The 17,255-nt window shown below is 38.6% G+C and overlaps 1 protein-coding gene across 2 annotated transcripts in view; it reads left to right on the forward strand.

Moving 5' to 3' along the window:
- The window catches only part of cyth2.L (cytohesin 2 L homeolog), a 30,627-nt gene extending 17,235 nt beyond the window's left edge, over positions 1-13,392 (forward strand). Inside the window, exons 9-14 of one of the 2 annotated variants that reach the window (XM_041575645.1) lie at positions 2,502-2,650; positions 2,826-2,938; positions 8,149-8,227; positions 9,941-10,012; positions 10,512-10,666; positions 12,145-13,392. In XM_041575645.1, coding sequence (XP_041431579.1) covers positions 2,502-2,650; positions 2,826-2,938; positions 8,149-8,227; positions 9,941-10,012; positions 10,512-10,666; positions 12,145-12,223 — 647 coding nt within the window. In that variant the 3' untranslated portion in view covers positions 12,224-13,392. The remainder of the gene's footprint in view (positions 1-2,501; positions 2,651-2,825; positions 2,939-8,148; positions 8,228-9,940; positions 10,013-10,511; positions 10,667-12,144) is intronic. The other variant, NM_001092791.1, reaches the window with a different exon arrangement.
- The last annotated feature ends 3,863 nt before the right edge of the window (positions 13,393-17,255 follow it).

Genomic DNA, 17,255 nt, shown 5'->3' on the forward strand with positions numbered 1-17,255 from the left:
ATGACAGCCCCCTGCGGACAACTTTGAAAACATAAATCATTTGTTTAATTAGGCTTCTGCTGCAGTAAGTTCATGTTTATGTTTAGTATACAGAATACAGCATTTCTAGCATTATTCTATTTTAGACTTTAGTTCCCCTTTAATATTTAGGGGGCTCCTTGTGTGTAGCAAAAATATCCATTCAGCTTCTCACTAAGCAAAAACATGAATATTTTCCTCCCAGGGATATCCTATACACGTTAAGATACAGAAAAAAATGTATATAAATTGCCCCTAAACACCGGTGTCTTTCTTGGCTTGGACATCTGAAATGTGTTCTCTTATTCTTACCTTGAGTGTGTCCTACATACTGGATGCCACGATTTTTGCATTTGCACAGATAGATAAGATTATTAGTGTTAAAATGAGAACATTGCATGATAGGATAAGTCTCATTTATGCTGGGGTTACCACTACACACAAAAAACAAAAGTTAATGCCCGCTCTGCTTCACCTTTTAACCCCTAAACCACCCCCACGGCACTCCCCTCAGCTCCCTCCTCCCGCCCCCTTTGTTCCCGCCGAAACTTACTAGCCCATTGTTCTAGCCAAAAAGGGGGGTGGGAGGAGTAGGAGTGAGTGAGTGCCTCTCGACCCGTACAAACCAGGGGGAGGGGGCCCAGCCTAACTTCATTCGGCCCCACTAAGGGCCTCTTTCCCACTTAGCTTTGAATGCAACAGTGTGAAGCCATTGCACAATATATTGGGAGAGCAAGGGTCAGTTTGGAGAATAGAAACATTTATGCTTTATCTCAGATAAACAGAGTAATAATAAATGGGAACTGAAAAAGTAAATACAGTATCTCCAATATTATCAGATAAAGCTTTCATGTTTTAAACTTATCATGTTTTTTTGAACTCACACCTTAAGGTCTCCTAATATAAATTGTCATGCTTACAAGTTGTTTTTTTTTTCCATTATTTGTTCTGATTAAGTTCCATGTTTTATGGGTTCTTTTACTTTAAATATGAGTTTACTCATATTTACTTATTATTCATTATATATGCTACAACATAGTAACATAGTAAGTAAGGTTGAAAAAAGACCCACGTCCATCAAGTTCAACACTTTACAAAGGTTATATCATTCACACCAGTCACTGCCCCAGTGGAGCTTACAATCTAAAGTCCCTAATGGAGAGACAGGAGACAACCTTCTTATATGTATTTGAGTGTTGGCATGTTCTGTAGTTATAACCTTTATCTTTAATGTTAACCCTACAATTTATAACTGTTTCTTGCATGCTTTCAGTATAAACAGTCATACAAAACTTGCTCAGCCTCCTGAATCTCTCAAATTCTACCAGAATAGATGTTGTTAAATACTTGATTAAATTATCAGGAAATTCTTTGGCTGTGGGCACACTGGCTGAAGGGCTTTGCTGCTGTCTGAAACTGACCCACTCTGTGTCCCTACTAAATTCTGATCTCCATGCATGAGCACACTTGCAGTAGAGCAGAAGCAGAGGTCAGCCCAAATACATAAAAGGAGGCATTTCTGGGCTAACCTCCACTGCACGTGTGTGCAAACAGGCGGATCAGATTCAAATCAATTGAGCAGGGACACCGAGCAGATCTGCTTCTCTCAGCCTGCAAAAATACCCAGGCTGAGAGCCAGGCCCGGATTTGTGGAAAGGCCACCAAGGCCCGGGCCTAGGGCGGCAGGATTTTAGGGGGTGGCAAGCTACCCAACCATACCCACATTGGTTCAGAAACACCAGGGATGCACAGGAGATAAAATAGTTTTTTAAATTTCCCATGCGCCAATCCCCATTGCTCCGGATTATGAAAATTTGTGCGAATAAAAGGGAGGGGATGGGGCGACAAACATCAGCGTGCCTAGGGGCGCCCCCTATGTAAAACCAGCCCTGCTGAGAACGGCAGACACCTTCAGCCCGTGTGCCCACACCCATAGGGCTATGGCCACATAGGCTGTACCTAGTACACGGAAATAAAAATACTTTTTAACTGAAAAGTCTGCCTGGAATATTGGTCTTTGAAAGTGCCTGCTCATCTATTCTATACAAGAAAATGCATTGTTTTTTTATTTAAAAATAAATATATACAGTATATATATATATACCTGTGTGTGTGTGTGTGTGTATGATAACACATCTGTGACTTCAGCTGTCGATTTGATGCCGAAAATTCAGTAACGTTTGGTGGGCTGCATATTTCACATTGTTGTCACATACTACAGCAGCTCTATTTTCTGTACATTTTAGCTATTTCTTATAATATAGAAGTTATGCCACTAATTTAACATAATAGCCTGGTCTGCTGGGTGAGCCAAAAATAACCATTGGGTTCAATGAAAGGAATAGCGATTTATAAACAAATAATATGCATACTGTAATTTAATGCCCTTTGTCTCGTTTATTTTTGGACTTTGCTTCCGTGGTTTTTTTTCAAGCTTCTCTCCCAGAAACTGACCGATAATTCTATGCTAATTCTACCCACAGACACATGCTACATTCTATCCTTTGCCATAATTATGCTCAACACCAGCCTGCACAATCCCAACGTCAAAGACAAACCGACTGTAGAAAGATTCATTGCCATGAACCGAGGCATCAACAATGGAGGGGATCTGTCTGAGGACTTGCTCAGGGTAAGTATAAATAATAACTGCCAGAAACATTAAATATGCATAGACATACCTAATACTTTGATAGATATTAAATATTAATGAACAGGATTGTCATACTGTATATCCATTATAGGTTGTTATAAAGCATAGTTAATTTGTCAATATTATGCCTTTAATTTATACATTTCCCTTCCAGAACTTGTATGATAGCATAAAGCATGAACCATTTAAGATTCCGGAGGATGATGGAAATGACCTTACTCACACTTTCTTCAACCCAGACCGGGAAGGATGGCTTCTAAAACTAGGTGTGTTACTTGTGGCTTCCTATGAACATGGAGTTTATCATTTTCACCAATAGCTATATGTAAAATACAGGTATGGGATCTGTTATCCAGTAAGCTCTGAATTAAAGAATGGCCACCTCCCACAGACTCCATTTTAATCAAATAATTCATATTTTTCACAATTATTTCCCTTTTCTCTGTAATAGTAAAACAATACCTTGTACTTGATCCCAACTTAAATATAAATAATTCTTTAGTTGTCCGGCAACAAATCTCCTCTTCTTCGGGGTGACTAATCTCCCCGAGCTGCCTTCCCACCGGCTAGAATGTAAACCGTCTGCGGGATGGCACTCAGATCACTTCTGAGCTAACCTCCCGAATCTGACAGTGTATCTCTGCCCTTACTAGTTACAAAACAATCCAATTGGGTTTATTGTTAGCTATTTTTTTTAGTAATCTTAAAGGATGGAGATCCAAATTCTGGAAAAATACCTTATCCGGAAAACCACAGCCCCAAGCATTCTGCATAACAGGTCCCATATCTGTACAGGCAAGCCATCTGAGACAGTGTTAGTTGTCTGACCACATTACCTTATTATTCTCAGAACGGGAAACCCTTGTAGACTTTGAAAATGCAAATTTTTGGCCTTCACCCGAGTAACTTTGTACACAACTGAATCTATAAAAAGTGGCTGCTAGTGGAAGGAAATGTATTCTTTGCTCATTTAAGCATGAAAATAGTCCCACAACCCCCTCAAAAATGAGAAAATGTTTCCTTTAAGATACGAGTAACTCTTCCGTCTATGGCAGAGGTTAAAGGAATGTAAAAAGCACCCTGTTAGTTTAAAGCAGGACTGAACTGAGATTCTGAACCGAGGCCCTAACAACGTCCCACAGACCCAATAAAGTCCCACAGACCCAATCTATGGTATTACATAGCAGCCCCTGTGCAGGGATCTACTAATTTCCAACCTGGGCCTGCTTCTTACTCACTAATAGCACAGCTAGCTCTGTAACATGTTCTGTAGGAATATGGTTGCCACCCATCTGGTTTTAACCAGGACAGCCCAGTTTTCAGAAGGGTCAAGACTGCATGCCCGGTTTTCCAAATAAGAAAAACCTGGCAGGATTCCCCTTGATTGACATGGCGATCAGCCAATCGCCACGTCATAGCACTACCCCTGTGATGACATTTGCCCCATCCATTACATCACCATTTCACCCAGTGACGTCACAGGCCGGCCCCCTGTCCAGATCACGAGCCAGTAAAAGGTGGCAACCCTATGTAGGAATAGATAGTTCTTTATGTGAAACAATTACTTTACACAAATGCACAGCTTAAGGGCATTGCAGCATCTAGTATATTCAAATACACTAGAGCAGTGGTGCAGAACACTTAGTTTCTATGTCACATGCTACTTGTAAAGAGCATTGTATTATGATGAATTTAACAGACGTAACGACACCTCTCGAAACTGGCTGCTTACATATTGTATACAATGAACCATTGTTCCTTCCTATACTTTGTAACCTTGCCGTGTGACATTCAGACACAGGAATAATTATTACACCGTTACCCTCTGCACCCTCTGGGTAGCTAGGTGCAGAAAGTGGACTTATTATGTTTGTTCCACTGTATGTATGTATATATATATATATATATATATATATATATATATATATATATATATATATATATATATATATATATATATATATATATATATATATATATATATATATATATATATATATATATATATATATATATATATATATATTCTTTTCCTGGCTTTATTAATTTTTACAGGGCAAATCAAGTGGGATTCATTAATATAGGTATACACACTCACAGGGCCTTAAAGGAGAACTAAAGCCTAACTAAAGAAGTAGGTAGAAATGTTGTACGTTATGTTTTGGGCTTTTGTACCAGCCCAAGGCAACCACAGCCCTTTAGGAGTGTCTCAAAAGATGCCCCAGTAGCTCCTCATCTTCTTTTCTGCTGATTCACTGCACATGCTCTGTGCTGTTGTCACTTACTGAGCTTAGGGACTGACGCACAATATACAGTACATATAGAATAGAAATGTCACAATATAAGGCTGATTAGTAATTAATACAGATAATTACTACATGGCAGCACAGAAACCAGTGCAATTAGCATCAAAATTGAATAATCACCCCTGTAGCATCAGCTTATATTACAGACAAACCTCATTTTCTGCTGGATAATTAGTGACGACCCCTAAGTTTAGCTTCTCAACAGCTGCTCAGAGTCCACTGAGCATGTGAGTGTCACAGACACTTTCCAAGATGGTGACCCCCTGTGACAAGTTTGAAGTCCTGGATCATTGCTGCTATTGACAAGCTGAAACTTTAGGCAGGTGCAATAAATTCAGTATATAAAATATGGCATTTTTAGCCATAATAAGGGTTTACTTTAAAACTAGAGATCGATACAGTGAGTACACAACATCTAGGCAACTTGTTATGTAAATTAGTCTTTTGGCTTCTTTCTGTTCAAATATGAAGTAGGCTCACTTTTCATTTATCAAGTGTAAGTGAGAATTCTCAGTCAATAACTGACTTCAGAGATTGTTTATTTAATGCTTCACCCCGGGAACAGAAACACCATTGCTCATTTGTTTTTCATTCTCTCCCTTATTCCTCTGAACTGGATTCTGACTGTATGTGTGCCATTCTCCAGGAGGTATGTAAACCATCATCATTTTCATTTATTTATACAGTATAGTGCCAGCACATTACACAGCATTTTATTTTAATTTATAACAAACGGGGTGGGAGGGGAATACTTGCATACACCTTGAAGGACTGCCCCTCCCCCCAACATACAGAAGGGTTAATAATTCAGCTTCCCTAACCAATGTTTGTTTTAATGCTTTGCCCCAGGTTATTTTTCCTTTAAATCAGTTCACGCTGTAACCTGACCTACTTTGAGGTGGGGGAGTGTTTCTATCTATTTATGTCTCTGTCTTTTTCTAGTCGAGAGGAATCACAGGACAGCACAAAGTAGTTCTGCCGGTTGTAGGGCTATTTCTGGTGCTCTTATTATATACACAGGGCTGTTTGTGTAACTACGTGTAATTAAAAAGTTGTTGAAAGTTAATTAAGTTCAAACCTCTGTTCAAAATTTTCTAGCCTAGATCAACCCTGTGCTATAAGTTTTGATACCAGCAGCCTTGCTTTTGCTCCAATGCCAGAAAGGTTTTACATTCTTTCTTTAAACTTTTTAAAGGGGTTATTCATTTAAATTATATTTAATTTGACTTTTAGTACGCTGTAGAGAGTGCTATTCTGAGACAACTTGTAATTGTTTTTAATTTTTTATTATTTGATGGTTTTTGAGTTATTTATAGTGATGGCGAAACGCATTGAAGTCAATGGGCGTCAAAATTATTTTGACGCGCAACAATTTTTACACGAGCGTCAATTTTTATACATGCAACTATTTTTTTTTGTCCAGGCAAATTTTTGACGCAGTTTCGCGAAAACATTCATGGGTGGCGAAATGCAAAAATTCACTGCGAATCCATGCCTGCCAAATAAATTCGCCCATCACTAGTTATTTCTATTTTTATTCAGCAGCTCTCCAGTTTGCAATTTCAGGTTGCTATGGTCCAAATGACCATGGATTGATTTAAAAAAAAATAATAATAATAATACTGGAATATGAATAGAAGAGGGTCTGAATGGAAAGATGAGTAATAAAAAGTAGCAATAAATGTGTAGCCTTACAGAGCATTTGCTTTTTAGATGGGGTCAGTGACCCTCATTTTAAAGCTGGAAAGAGTCAGAAGAAGGCAACAAATAATTAAAAAAAACACTAAAAATTAAAAGATGAAGGCCAATTGAAAAGTGGCTTAAGATTTGCCATTCTATAACATACCGGTACTAAAAGTTAACTTTAATGTGAACCACCCCTGCCAGTACAGTACAACCACATATGGGGGGGAAAGCAGACAATTTTGTCTCCCACGCTTAATCTCCTCCAGCTCAAGTGACGAAATGTCTGAAAATTCCTTTGTATTGAAGTCTCTCTGAATCACAGCAGGTAAAACAGTTGACTCATGCAAAAATGCAAAAATGCGAGAAAATGAAAAAATGATTTTGCTAAGAAATGAAAATGTTTTACCTGCAGAGATTCAGAATTTTTGAAATTTTTGTTGCCTGCAGTAAATCTCCTCTGGCAAATGCAAACAAAACCTCCAAAATTAAAAACACACAGACACGTGTGTATTTAAGTCTGTCTCAATCTCTGTGGGTATATTAACTGGATCTTGCAATCACTCAGAAATTCACAAGGCAATTGTGCATTTACACATTTTAACCCCCAAACATAATAAAAAAGTACTAAAAAGTGCCCTGGAGCAATAACTCGTAGCAACCAATCAGCAAGAAGTATTTACTGGTTAAAAGCAAAAAGCTTATTGGTTGCTATGGGTAAATGCTCCTGGGAAAATTAATAGCCTTTAACTACAAATGTTTTAATTGTGAGGAATAAGATGGATATACACATATTTTTGGATATTTTGTCACCTGCTGTAAATCACCTCGGGAGAACATCTAAAAATACCAATATTTTAATTTTTTTATATCTCCATGGGTAAAAACTTTTGTCTGCCATCGCCCTAAGCCATAAGCAAGCATCATCTCAACTATTCTGAAACTGAAAAATAGAGTTGCTTTCAAGTTCTTTAGTAAATGAAAAATATAGACAATTAAGTGAATATTAATATTGCTCACCTTATAAATTCTAATTTTAAATTATTCGATATTGCTGGATTACATCTCCCAGCATTCACACACAATTAAGGGGCAGATTTATCATTATCCGTTTTTAATAGATAAAAACTCACCCACGTTCTATTCATTCCTTAGGGATTTTTCGAAGGATATTGATCAATGGGTGAAAATAAGAACTCGCCATTTGATAAATATGCTTCCGAAAATCCCATAGGAATGAATAGAACATGGATGAGTTTTTATTCATTAAAATGTGAACTCACATTTTGATAAATCTGCCCCTAAAAGTTAAAGGAATTTAAATTTAAAGGGGTACGCTGCTCTGCTATGTGTGTTATTTTCCTTTTCCACAACATGTAACACTCCCCTTTCTGTTTTTCCTATTTATCCAAACAACTCCGTACCCACAAGATTTATTCCTGTGTTTAAGTGTAGTGTTATTTAGTTAGCATATTTCTCTTGTTTTGCAGGGGGTCGTGTTAAGACGTGGAAAAGACGTTGGTTCATTTTGACTGACAACTGTCTCTACTACTTTGAATACACAACGGTGAGGAAGCCTGTACTTGCTGAATTGTTTACTGCTTAACTACATTCTAGGCTTTTAATAGTGCTTGCTATTATAAACCAAAGTGTGTGTCTCTGATGCAATTTTTTGTGCATAATGGTGGATATGTTGAGTTAATTTCTGTACCTAGTTGCAAGAGTTTGCTACCCATATTTCCAATGTTCTCTTAGTATTGTGATATATGAACATCTCAGAGTCAAACTATATGACTACATGTAAAACTGCTACGAAACCACAACACAGAATACAATGCAACAGCATTCTCTCTTCAGAGTTCCTTGTGTTTTCATTCCTTTGGCCTCCATACCACCTCCTGGAGTATGTGCATCTCTACATTATTCAAGCTTAGCATAACAGAAACAGGGAGATTGATTTTTATATTTCTAGGAAATATTCTTTTACAACAATGCATCATGGGGAAATAAAAAAGGCCCACTATTGGCTGATTTATTATCCTTTAAGCACCAGGATCAGGTGGTTTGACATAAATTACGAGAGTGAGCACTTTAACTTGCTTGTTTACTATGGCTGCACGACAACGTAGGGTAGCGTAAAAATGATCCTATATTTGTACTGGTATGGGACCTATTATCCAGAATGCTTGGGACCTGGGGTTTTCCGTATAAGAGATCTTTCTATAATTTGTAACTCTAATTTGTAAGCTTGCTAACAAAAATAGCTTAAACATTAAATAAACCCAATAGGATTGTTTGGTCTCCTTAATTATATATTTGGATCAAGTACAAGATACTCTTTTATTATTACAGAGAAAAAGGAAATCATTTTTTAAAATTTGAATGATTTGGGTAAAATGGAGTCTAAATGACATGGCCTTCCTGGCAGTTGCGTTACTAGAGTGTGCCGGGCCCCCCTTCAAAAAAAAACCTTCAGAGGGGCCCAGCACACTCCTATCCCCATGCTCCCACCCACTTCCAGCCCCACCTACTTCTGCCCACACCCCACCCATGTCATGCCCGACCCCCCCCCGTTCCATGGGACCCCTGCGACAGCAGGGTCTTCTTCCTCTATAGTTATGCCACTGCATCCTGTAATTCGGAGCTTTCTGGTTAACACATTTCCAGATAATGGATCCCATACCTGTATCATTCTAGGCTTGTATAATAAATATGTGGAACAAGTTATTTAACTTAGGACACTATGATGATCCCTTTTTATAGGACAGGATACTTGCTGAATTTGTGGAAAGGGTGCACAGCATCATGGCATTGGTATATATTTTGGAAAAAATATAGATTATATTTGTAAGGACCTAATGAAGTGAGCCCACAACCACAACCTACAATATTAAATGACCTCCAACTGCTGTAAAGACTTTCTGACCTGCTACCCACTTCTTGCCTTAAACCTGGAAGTGATATTATTATGAAACTGAAGGTGGAGTCATACAAAGGTCAAAAGAAGACATAAAGGGGGACAAAAATCCTACCCAAATCCAGAGAATTGCCCCTCTACCCACTTTTCCAACCCAATGTCCTCCCATTACCCACATTTTGTGAGGGTACCCATGTGTACTGTGTGTGGGTCATGGTTCCATTATTTGTATCTGCATAGGTACAGTGCTTGTCCATGCCAATTTGTATATTACTGGTATTTTCTATGGGATGTCATGTAGGTAGATATGCAAGTACCATTTATGTTTGTCAATTATTGTCTGATTTCATTTTTCTTATGCAGGACAAGGAACCCCGGGGGATCATTCCTTTAGAAAACCTTAGCATTCGGGAGGTAGAAGATTCCAAGAAAATGGTAGGTGATTAAGTTGTTTATTTTGCTTCTTTTTCTTCATATTTGCTTTTCACTTCCCCTAGTCATTATTCCATTTGTCTGTTATCACTCTTGTACTTGTTATAGATGATAAATGAAGCGTTGCCTCTCCTATCCTCTGATTGTTTTCCATTTACACACATATTTCTTCCTTAGGTTTGTTTTCTAGGAAGTTGCCAATTCTTAGATCTTCTCTCAGGGTTACAAGGCATTTTGAGTTTCACATTAAATAGAATTGTAGGGAAGCTTTTTGCCATTACTGATACTGGGGAGTTCCGTTTATGTATAGTTTTAGTTATGGATAGTTTTTGATTGTGCTACTTGTGGTTCTTATTATTCTTATTATGGCAAGATCATATTTAGGCGTTTGTTCACCACTGGTTTACTGATCTAAAATACCTAGTTTTTAAGGAGAACACGATTTTAGATCATTCGTAATGAATATTGTTACTGAAGGTTTTCCATTGTCCTTGTTTGCCAGAACTGCTTTGAGCTTTATATCCCGGACAACAAGGACCAGGTCATCAAGGCGTGTAAAACCGAAGCAGACGGCCGCGTGGTGGAAGGAAACCACACAGTATATCGAATCTCTGCCGCCTCTTGTGAAGAAAAGGATGACTGGATGAAATGTATCAGGTTGGTTTTATAACAGATGTGATGCTCTCTTCCAAATAGGGATGTACCAGATCTAGGATTAAGTCCAGGATTTGGCTGAATTCAAGCATTTATTCACTGCAAGATTTGGATTTAGCTGAACCAAATAGAAACCCATAACATGATTTTAAAGTTCTTGAATAAATTCACTTCAAAGGCAGCTACAACTCTTTACACCCCATAAGAAGGAGTACCTAACAATATCATGTGCCCAGCACTTCCTTCTTCCTGTAACTGGTTATAGGTCTCAGGCGCATTTACCCTTTTTCAGAACTTTGCCTGTTTTTCAGCCTTGCTTGCTTGTTGCCCAGCCTGTTGCATGGGTTAGATGGATAGTTACTAGGCTCCTCCTCTTCCTGTGTCTGTCTTTGCTGTGCTAGATGAGTCCTAGTAGGGTTGCCAACTTTTTTTGGGAAAAAATACCCACTTTTCTATATGTTTAGCTTTCTTCCCTATTGATAACACTGGGATCAAATATAATTTTTACCAGTGGCAACCCCAAGTCCTGGCAGTGCCAAATAGAGGAGGGGTCAGCATTAAACCAAAATGGCTGGTATTATGGGTGCAAAGAACACATGTCTTGCCATTCTGAACAGAATAAAGGTATTTTATGATGATCCTGCACCCACACACCGTTCTGTTTTATTAAATGCATGTTTTTTTCTGGCATTTGGCCAACTCTTGCAAGGGCAGTAAAGTTCTGTAGCATTCTTTCTGCTTGAATTCCTCTGCACAGAATAAACCTTTTATACAAGAACAACATTAATTCCCAGTAATGCACAGACAGAGATTATAGCCCTTACAGAGTCATTCCATGCTTGGAGAAGTCTACATGCGATATTGTTGTAGGGGGGACAGGTGGGAGCTTTTTGTTCTTGTTTTGTTAATGATTTACATGATGCAGCCTCTGCAGTGCTCTAAGCTTTCTCTTTGGTGTTCGGGGTTCATGCAATATATAAAAAACCAAGACTAGTTGTCAAATTGAATACAGATGTCGACATCAACAACATGAGTGACAGCTATGCATTAAATGGAACCCCCAAATCTTACCCTCTAGCCTGAGAAGGATTTGTGTATTTGGTGGATGAAAGTATTTGGTATCTCTAGGTGAAGTCAGCTACATGAAGCTCCCTTGTTTCTGGAACACTGTGTCTGTCCTTCTCCTAACTTGATCTGCCAGGCTTTACATCTGCTTTTGGTGCTTTCCAAGATGTTTTGTAATTTAGCCTAACCCTGCAGTTCCATAGGGAGCTCACCAGCCCTACCTCTCTACACTCTATTACATCTTCAACCTATCTAGGACCTCCTAGTGCATATCTGGCAGCCGCGTAATTAAAGAGAATTTATTGGTGTGTAAGAACTGTGTAAGAACATGAACTTTTATCCAACTTTTTTTTTTTTTTTATGAAATGCAAACTTTACAGTATTCTATAGATGTTCTTTTATGTCTTCCCATCCAGGGCTGCTATAAGCAGAGATCCATTTTATGAGATGCTGGCTGCTCGCAAGAAGAAAGTTTCCTCTATCAAGAGAACATGAAAAAAATGAAAAGAAGAACATTTTTGTAAAAAGGGGACCTGAAGCTTTGTTTTGGCATTTGTCTCCAGAAATCTTCATGCAAACACGGAGAAGCATTGATTGAATGATCCCACAGACTTGACTGCTGTAAACCATGCCCTGTGGGCGACGTATGCAGCTACAGATGCTCTTGTTTTTATGTGCACAGGTAAGGGATCTATTATCCAGAATGCTTGGAATCAGTGACTTTCTGGATAAGATAGATCACCTTGCTTATGATCTGCCCAAAATAATACAAAGCCAAAACATTTTAATCAGCACTTTTGGATTGGAGACATCGTTACAATTGTTTTCCCATCACCGTGGATTAAGACTGGACTAGATGAGCAAAAGTATGGTACGAGGTATTATTCCACTAAAGAGTCACATAAGTCAAAAATAAATAAAAAATGTTTATTTATAGAGGACACTCAGGGAAATCACAATGCCAACTCTCTGGATTCTTTTTTGTAATGCTTCCCTGGTACAGACTATAGCAAATGTAAGGGGTTTTTTTCTGACTTTTTATTCTGCACTCTTTACATTAAAAATCTAGTATTTGAAGATATCAAGAATATGTTTGCTGTTGGCTAAGATCGAATACAAGGTTTCTTACACAGGTAACACACAGTAGAATATTGCCTATATAGCTTATTAAACTGATGGCTATTATCATTTTCTACTCTACAGGGAAGTTCACTTTCTAGTTGATCTTTATTTTTATTTTTTTGATTCTTCAACTGCTAGCTTTCATGTTCTGTCTCTTTATTTCTTGTAGCTGCAGCCAAAAAAAACCCCCAGCACCATGTGACTTCACTTCTATCTCTTCTATTTTTTATTGCTTATGTTTCTATTCTGGCCCTTTACTATTTATTTTTCATTTTGTTTTCTGCTTAATTGCTAGTGTAATTAAAAGTTTAATGCAACCAGGTCGGTGTTAAATTTCCTTACCTAATTTCAACATTAAAATAATGATAAAAATATAAAATAAATATGGAAAAAAAAGTCCAGTTGCACTAAAGCTAGCCAGGTTGAAAAGTATGGTAATAAATTGATAGTATCCGATAAACTGGAATGCCTTTTTTTTTATGTTGCATGTATGTAATAGGTTGATGACTAAGCAATATATAAATCACAGCAGTTGTGTTGCATTATACTTGTGTTTGTGTATTACTATATGGCAGTCGTTGTCTTCATTTCCGATGAAAAGACTAAATAGTATTCCTCCCGCCCTAATCCACCATAAAAGTTACAACCATTTTTGCCTTTGCATCTTCCAGCCATTTTCATTGTTGGCGAATATTTTGTAGAGACCACCTTTAGGGCCAAGTACTGTATGTACCAGCTTTGGACACTATTTGGCAGTAATTTGGACTCTACTGGGCAGATCTGCTCCAGGAATTTCAGGTTAGGCAGATGTTGCATGTTCCCCTCAAGGCTCATAGTCCCACAAATTCTCAGTTGAATTAAGATCAGGGCTGTCATTGGGTCATTGTAGGACATTCATCATTGAGTCACTCCAGTGTTACTTTGGCTTTGTGCTTGACATCATTGTCCTTCTGGAAGATCACCCAAGCTTCAATTTCTAAGCAGAAGGAAACATTCTATTTATAGTCTGCAAAAGCCTATTACAGTATTGGACTTCTGCTTTACATCTGCTTTCCTCCAAGCCACTGATTCCCCTCTAGACGAAAGGGAGTCAGAAATGGTGGGTGGCTTGGCTAAACTGAAATGCCATGTCCTATGTCAGCCCCTGGAAATGTGTTTAAACTGTTGGATAATGATACATCTCACTTGGTATTTGAGGATGTTATATATAATTCCATTCGATTTTAATTACCTGAGTTTGCCCTATATAAAATCACTTATTAGTATGGCAAAGCACCAAACTCCGTAAGTTTATATAAAACAGCATGTGAATTAGGATTTTACAGGAGATGTCGGGGACAGTTAGTACTGAACAGAACACAGTGTTCAAAGTTGCAAAAGAGGCCAAAACTGGGCTTTTTAGGAGAGTTGTGCTGCAGGACTGACTGTGTTACATAGTGCTGTATTGCTGAAGGACAGGAGGTGTCCCCCCCCCCCCATTCCTTCCAACTTGTGTGCAATTCAGAAGCGCAAATTAAGATGTTACAGAGGCTAAAATGGGGCCAAATTTTAGATCCAGCACTTGATGCTGAATGCAGCGTTCCAAAGGGTGCAAGTGCTTGTTAAATAATCACTAAGGGGCTGATTTATCAAAGGTCGAATGTTAGGGTGGTGGCAGACTGGGAAATCAGTCGCCCAGAGACAAATCTCCTCTTCTGCGGGTGACTAATCTCTCTGCACTGCCTTCAGATTTCTGAAGTTGCCTTGTGAGGCAACTTTGGGCGACTTTGGAAATCGGAGCGATCCCGCCGGCGATTCCTATTCTTGCCGGCAGTGCAGGGAGATTGATCGCCAGCAGTAGAGAAGATTTGTCACTGGGCGACTAATCTCCCCATCTGTCCCCCCCTTAGAGTTTTCCTCGAATGAACTCAAATATTATCTTATTTAAGCTTGAACGAATATTACCGATCCGGGAACTTGAATCGAATTTGACTTGACTTGAATCGAATCTAGTTTTTTCTAAAAAAAAAACCCCTCAAATATCAGGAAGGCTATTAACATCGACATAGTCAATTTGAGTTGTTCCCAGGGTCTAGGTATGATAAATCTCGAATTCAAGTTTTGACCAAAAATCCAACTCGAAAATTTGAATTTACAATTTGACCCTTAATAAATCTGCCACTAAGAGTCAAGTTCTTGCACCCTTTAGTACTGAAACACTTGTGTGCAATGAACAAGCAAACGGCTCCTAATGTCTCAGAATTTATAAAAATCAACCATCTTGCTCAGCTCTGTTACAGATATTACTGACCTCACATATTGCAGTAGCTTCCACTTCATAGGTTAGTTATGAATTAAGGCTTCAGATTCTGTCTCTTGGCCAATTTAAATTACCTACTGTTCATGCCTGAACTTTATTCTGGATACTGTGAATCAGGAAATCAATGTGCAAAAAATAACACCCTAGCAACGTACCATTATAAGTGCTGACTTGCACTCACCCCATTAACCCAAGTATACAAACCTTTTAAACTTGATTTCTAACCTTAACATTTCCAACTTCTTATCTGTCCCACTATCATTGACCTCAGACAATAAAGCATTTAGGTTTATTTTGCTTACTTAATTGGTATTGAGAGAAGAAGGCACAAAAGGGTCACAAAAATAAACTTGGAGAGTCTGTCTCAAGCCGGCGTTGGAGCAGATGGGTAGGAGGGCCCGAAACGGAGCTGCTATTCAGACATGTGGGGTGTAGGTGGGGGACACCTCAATCACTCTGAGAATAGCTTCACCCTTTTAAAAGAGTGGAAGTTTCCACAACAGCCGCAGGTCAGACATTTAATCCAGTATATCTAAAAACCCTGCACACTTCACAAGTCATTTGCTGCTCAGCATCTTTGACAATACAGCTCATTGCATGGCTAATTACACATGAATATCAATGATTCTCTTTGTGTGCGGCAAAAGAAAGCACAACACAAAGAAATGTAGCTCTGTTAATCGCACCTTTTTATTGCATTCTAATTCCTTGCGAAACAATGGTGAGATGCTCCATATGTCACACTCGTCTCCAGCTCATCTGTCTCCCAGATAATACTCTTAGCTAATGAATTTACTATTTAAAAAGTGCTCAGGAGGAGAACCAGTCTAACAAACATTATATTGGGGAAATGTAATAAAAGTCGGTAACGGAAAAAATATATGCAGTGCGAAAAGTTATGACTCTGTGCAAACAAATTTGCCTTTGTGCGAATTTAATATAGCTTTTGCGAACCTGGAAACTGTTTAGCGACCACTTCCGACAGGGGAAGAAGCTTTGCAAATTGTATAATTAGCAACAGTGAATGTAATAAAAGTTCTTACTGAAAAAGTTATGTTTGCTCCAAAAGATTACAACACCTTCAAGCACTTCTTAAAAGTGGGCAATGCGCAATTAAAATTCGCAATGCGCAATTAAAATTCGCAATTAAATAGTTTAAGGAAGCGTATTTATTACATTGCGAAATAAGACTTTTTATTCTTATTTGTGCTAATTGTTTTGCTCTTTGCGACATTTATTACATTCCCCCGTTTGTATCCTTCCACAAGGGAGTTTATTCATATTAAAATAATTTGCCTGCTCTGTTGTTTAACAAAATAAAAGGTATACACCAAGTAGTCACAGGTTCTGCTTACGCTATTGATACACAGGGGCGCTCCACCAATGAGGCGAGTTGAGCCACAGGCTGCAGCACCACCCTGGTTGCCAGGGGTGTCAAAAATGCTAACTAAGAGCTGGTTTTCAACCCGGAAATTTGGCCCTTCTAGTGCAGAGAGCGCAATTGCACTCTCTGCACTAGCGACGTGCACCGCCCCGGACCCCCTCCGGCGCTGAAAAAGGTGAGCGCCGTGAGGAGGGGTGGGGGTGGCAAAGGAAGGCCGCCTCAGGAGGTGAAAAGGCAAGGATCGCCGCTGTTGATACACTAATGCAATGCTTTATGCATTTCCATATCATGAGAGAGGGAATACAGTGTTATGGAAGATAGCTCATAGTATAAGTTGATCCAGGGACTGATCCAATTACCATCTTGGAGTCAGGAAGGAATTTTTCCCCCTCCGAGGCAAATTGGAGAGGCTATAAACTGTTTTTTTTGCCTTCCTCTGGATCAACTAGCAGTTAGGCAGGTTATATACAGACTTATAGTTGAACTTGACCACCACAAAGCAAAGCAGCCTTTCTTTGCTTTATGGTGTCCTAGGGATAGTAAATACAATAGGTAGAAAGTTTTGGGACAACTCCACCTCTTCGTATATCAATTTTCTTACTTTTATATCGGGTTTGAGTTGCTATGCAATTGATTTATCCTAAATTAATTTGGTCACATATTAATTTTCATTTTTCATAAGTCCTAAGTTGGACTAATGCACTTGCACTTTAGGTATTATA

This window comes from Xenopus laevis, chromosome 9_10L (genome assembly GCF_017654675.1).
Source record: "Xenopus laevis strain J_2021 chromosome 9_10L, Xenopus_laevis_v10.1, whole genome shotgun sequence".
NCBI classification, from domain to species: domain Eukaryota; kingdom Metazoa; phylum Chordata; class Amphibia; order Anura; family Pipidae; genus Xenopus; species Xenopus laevis.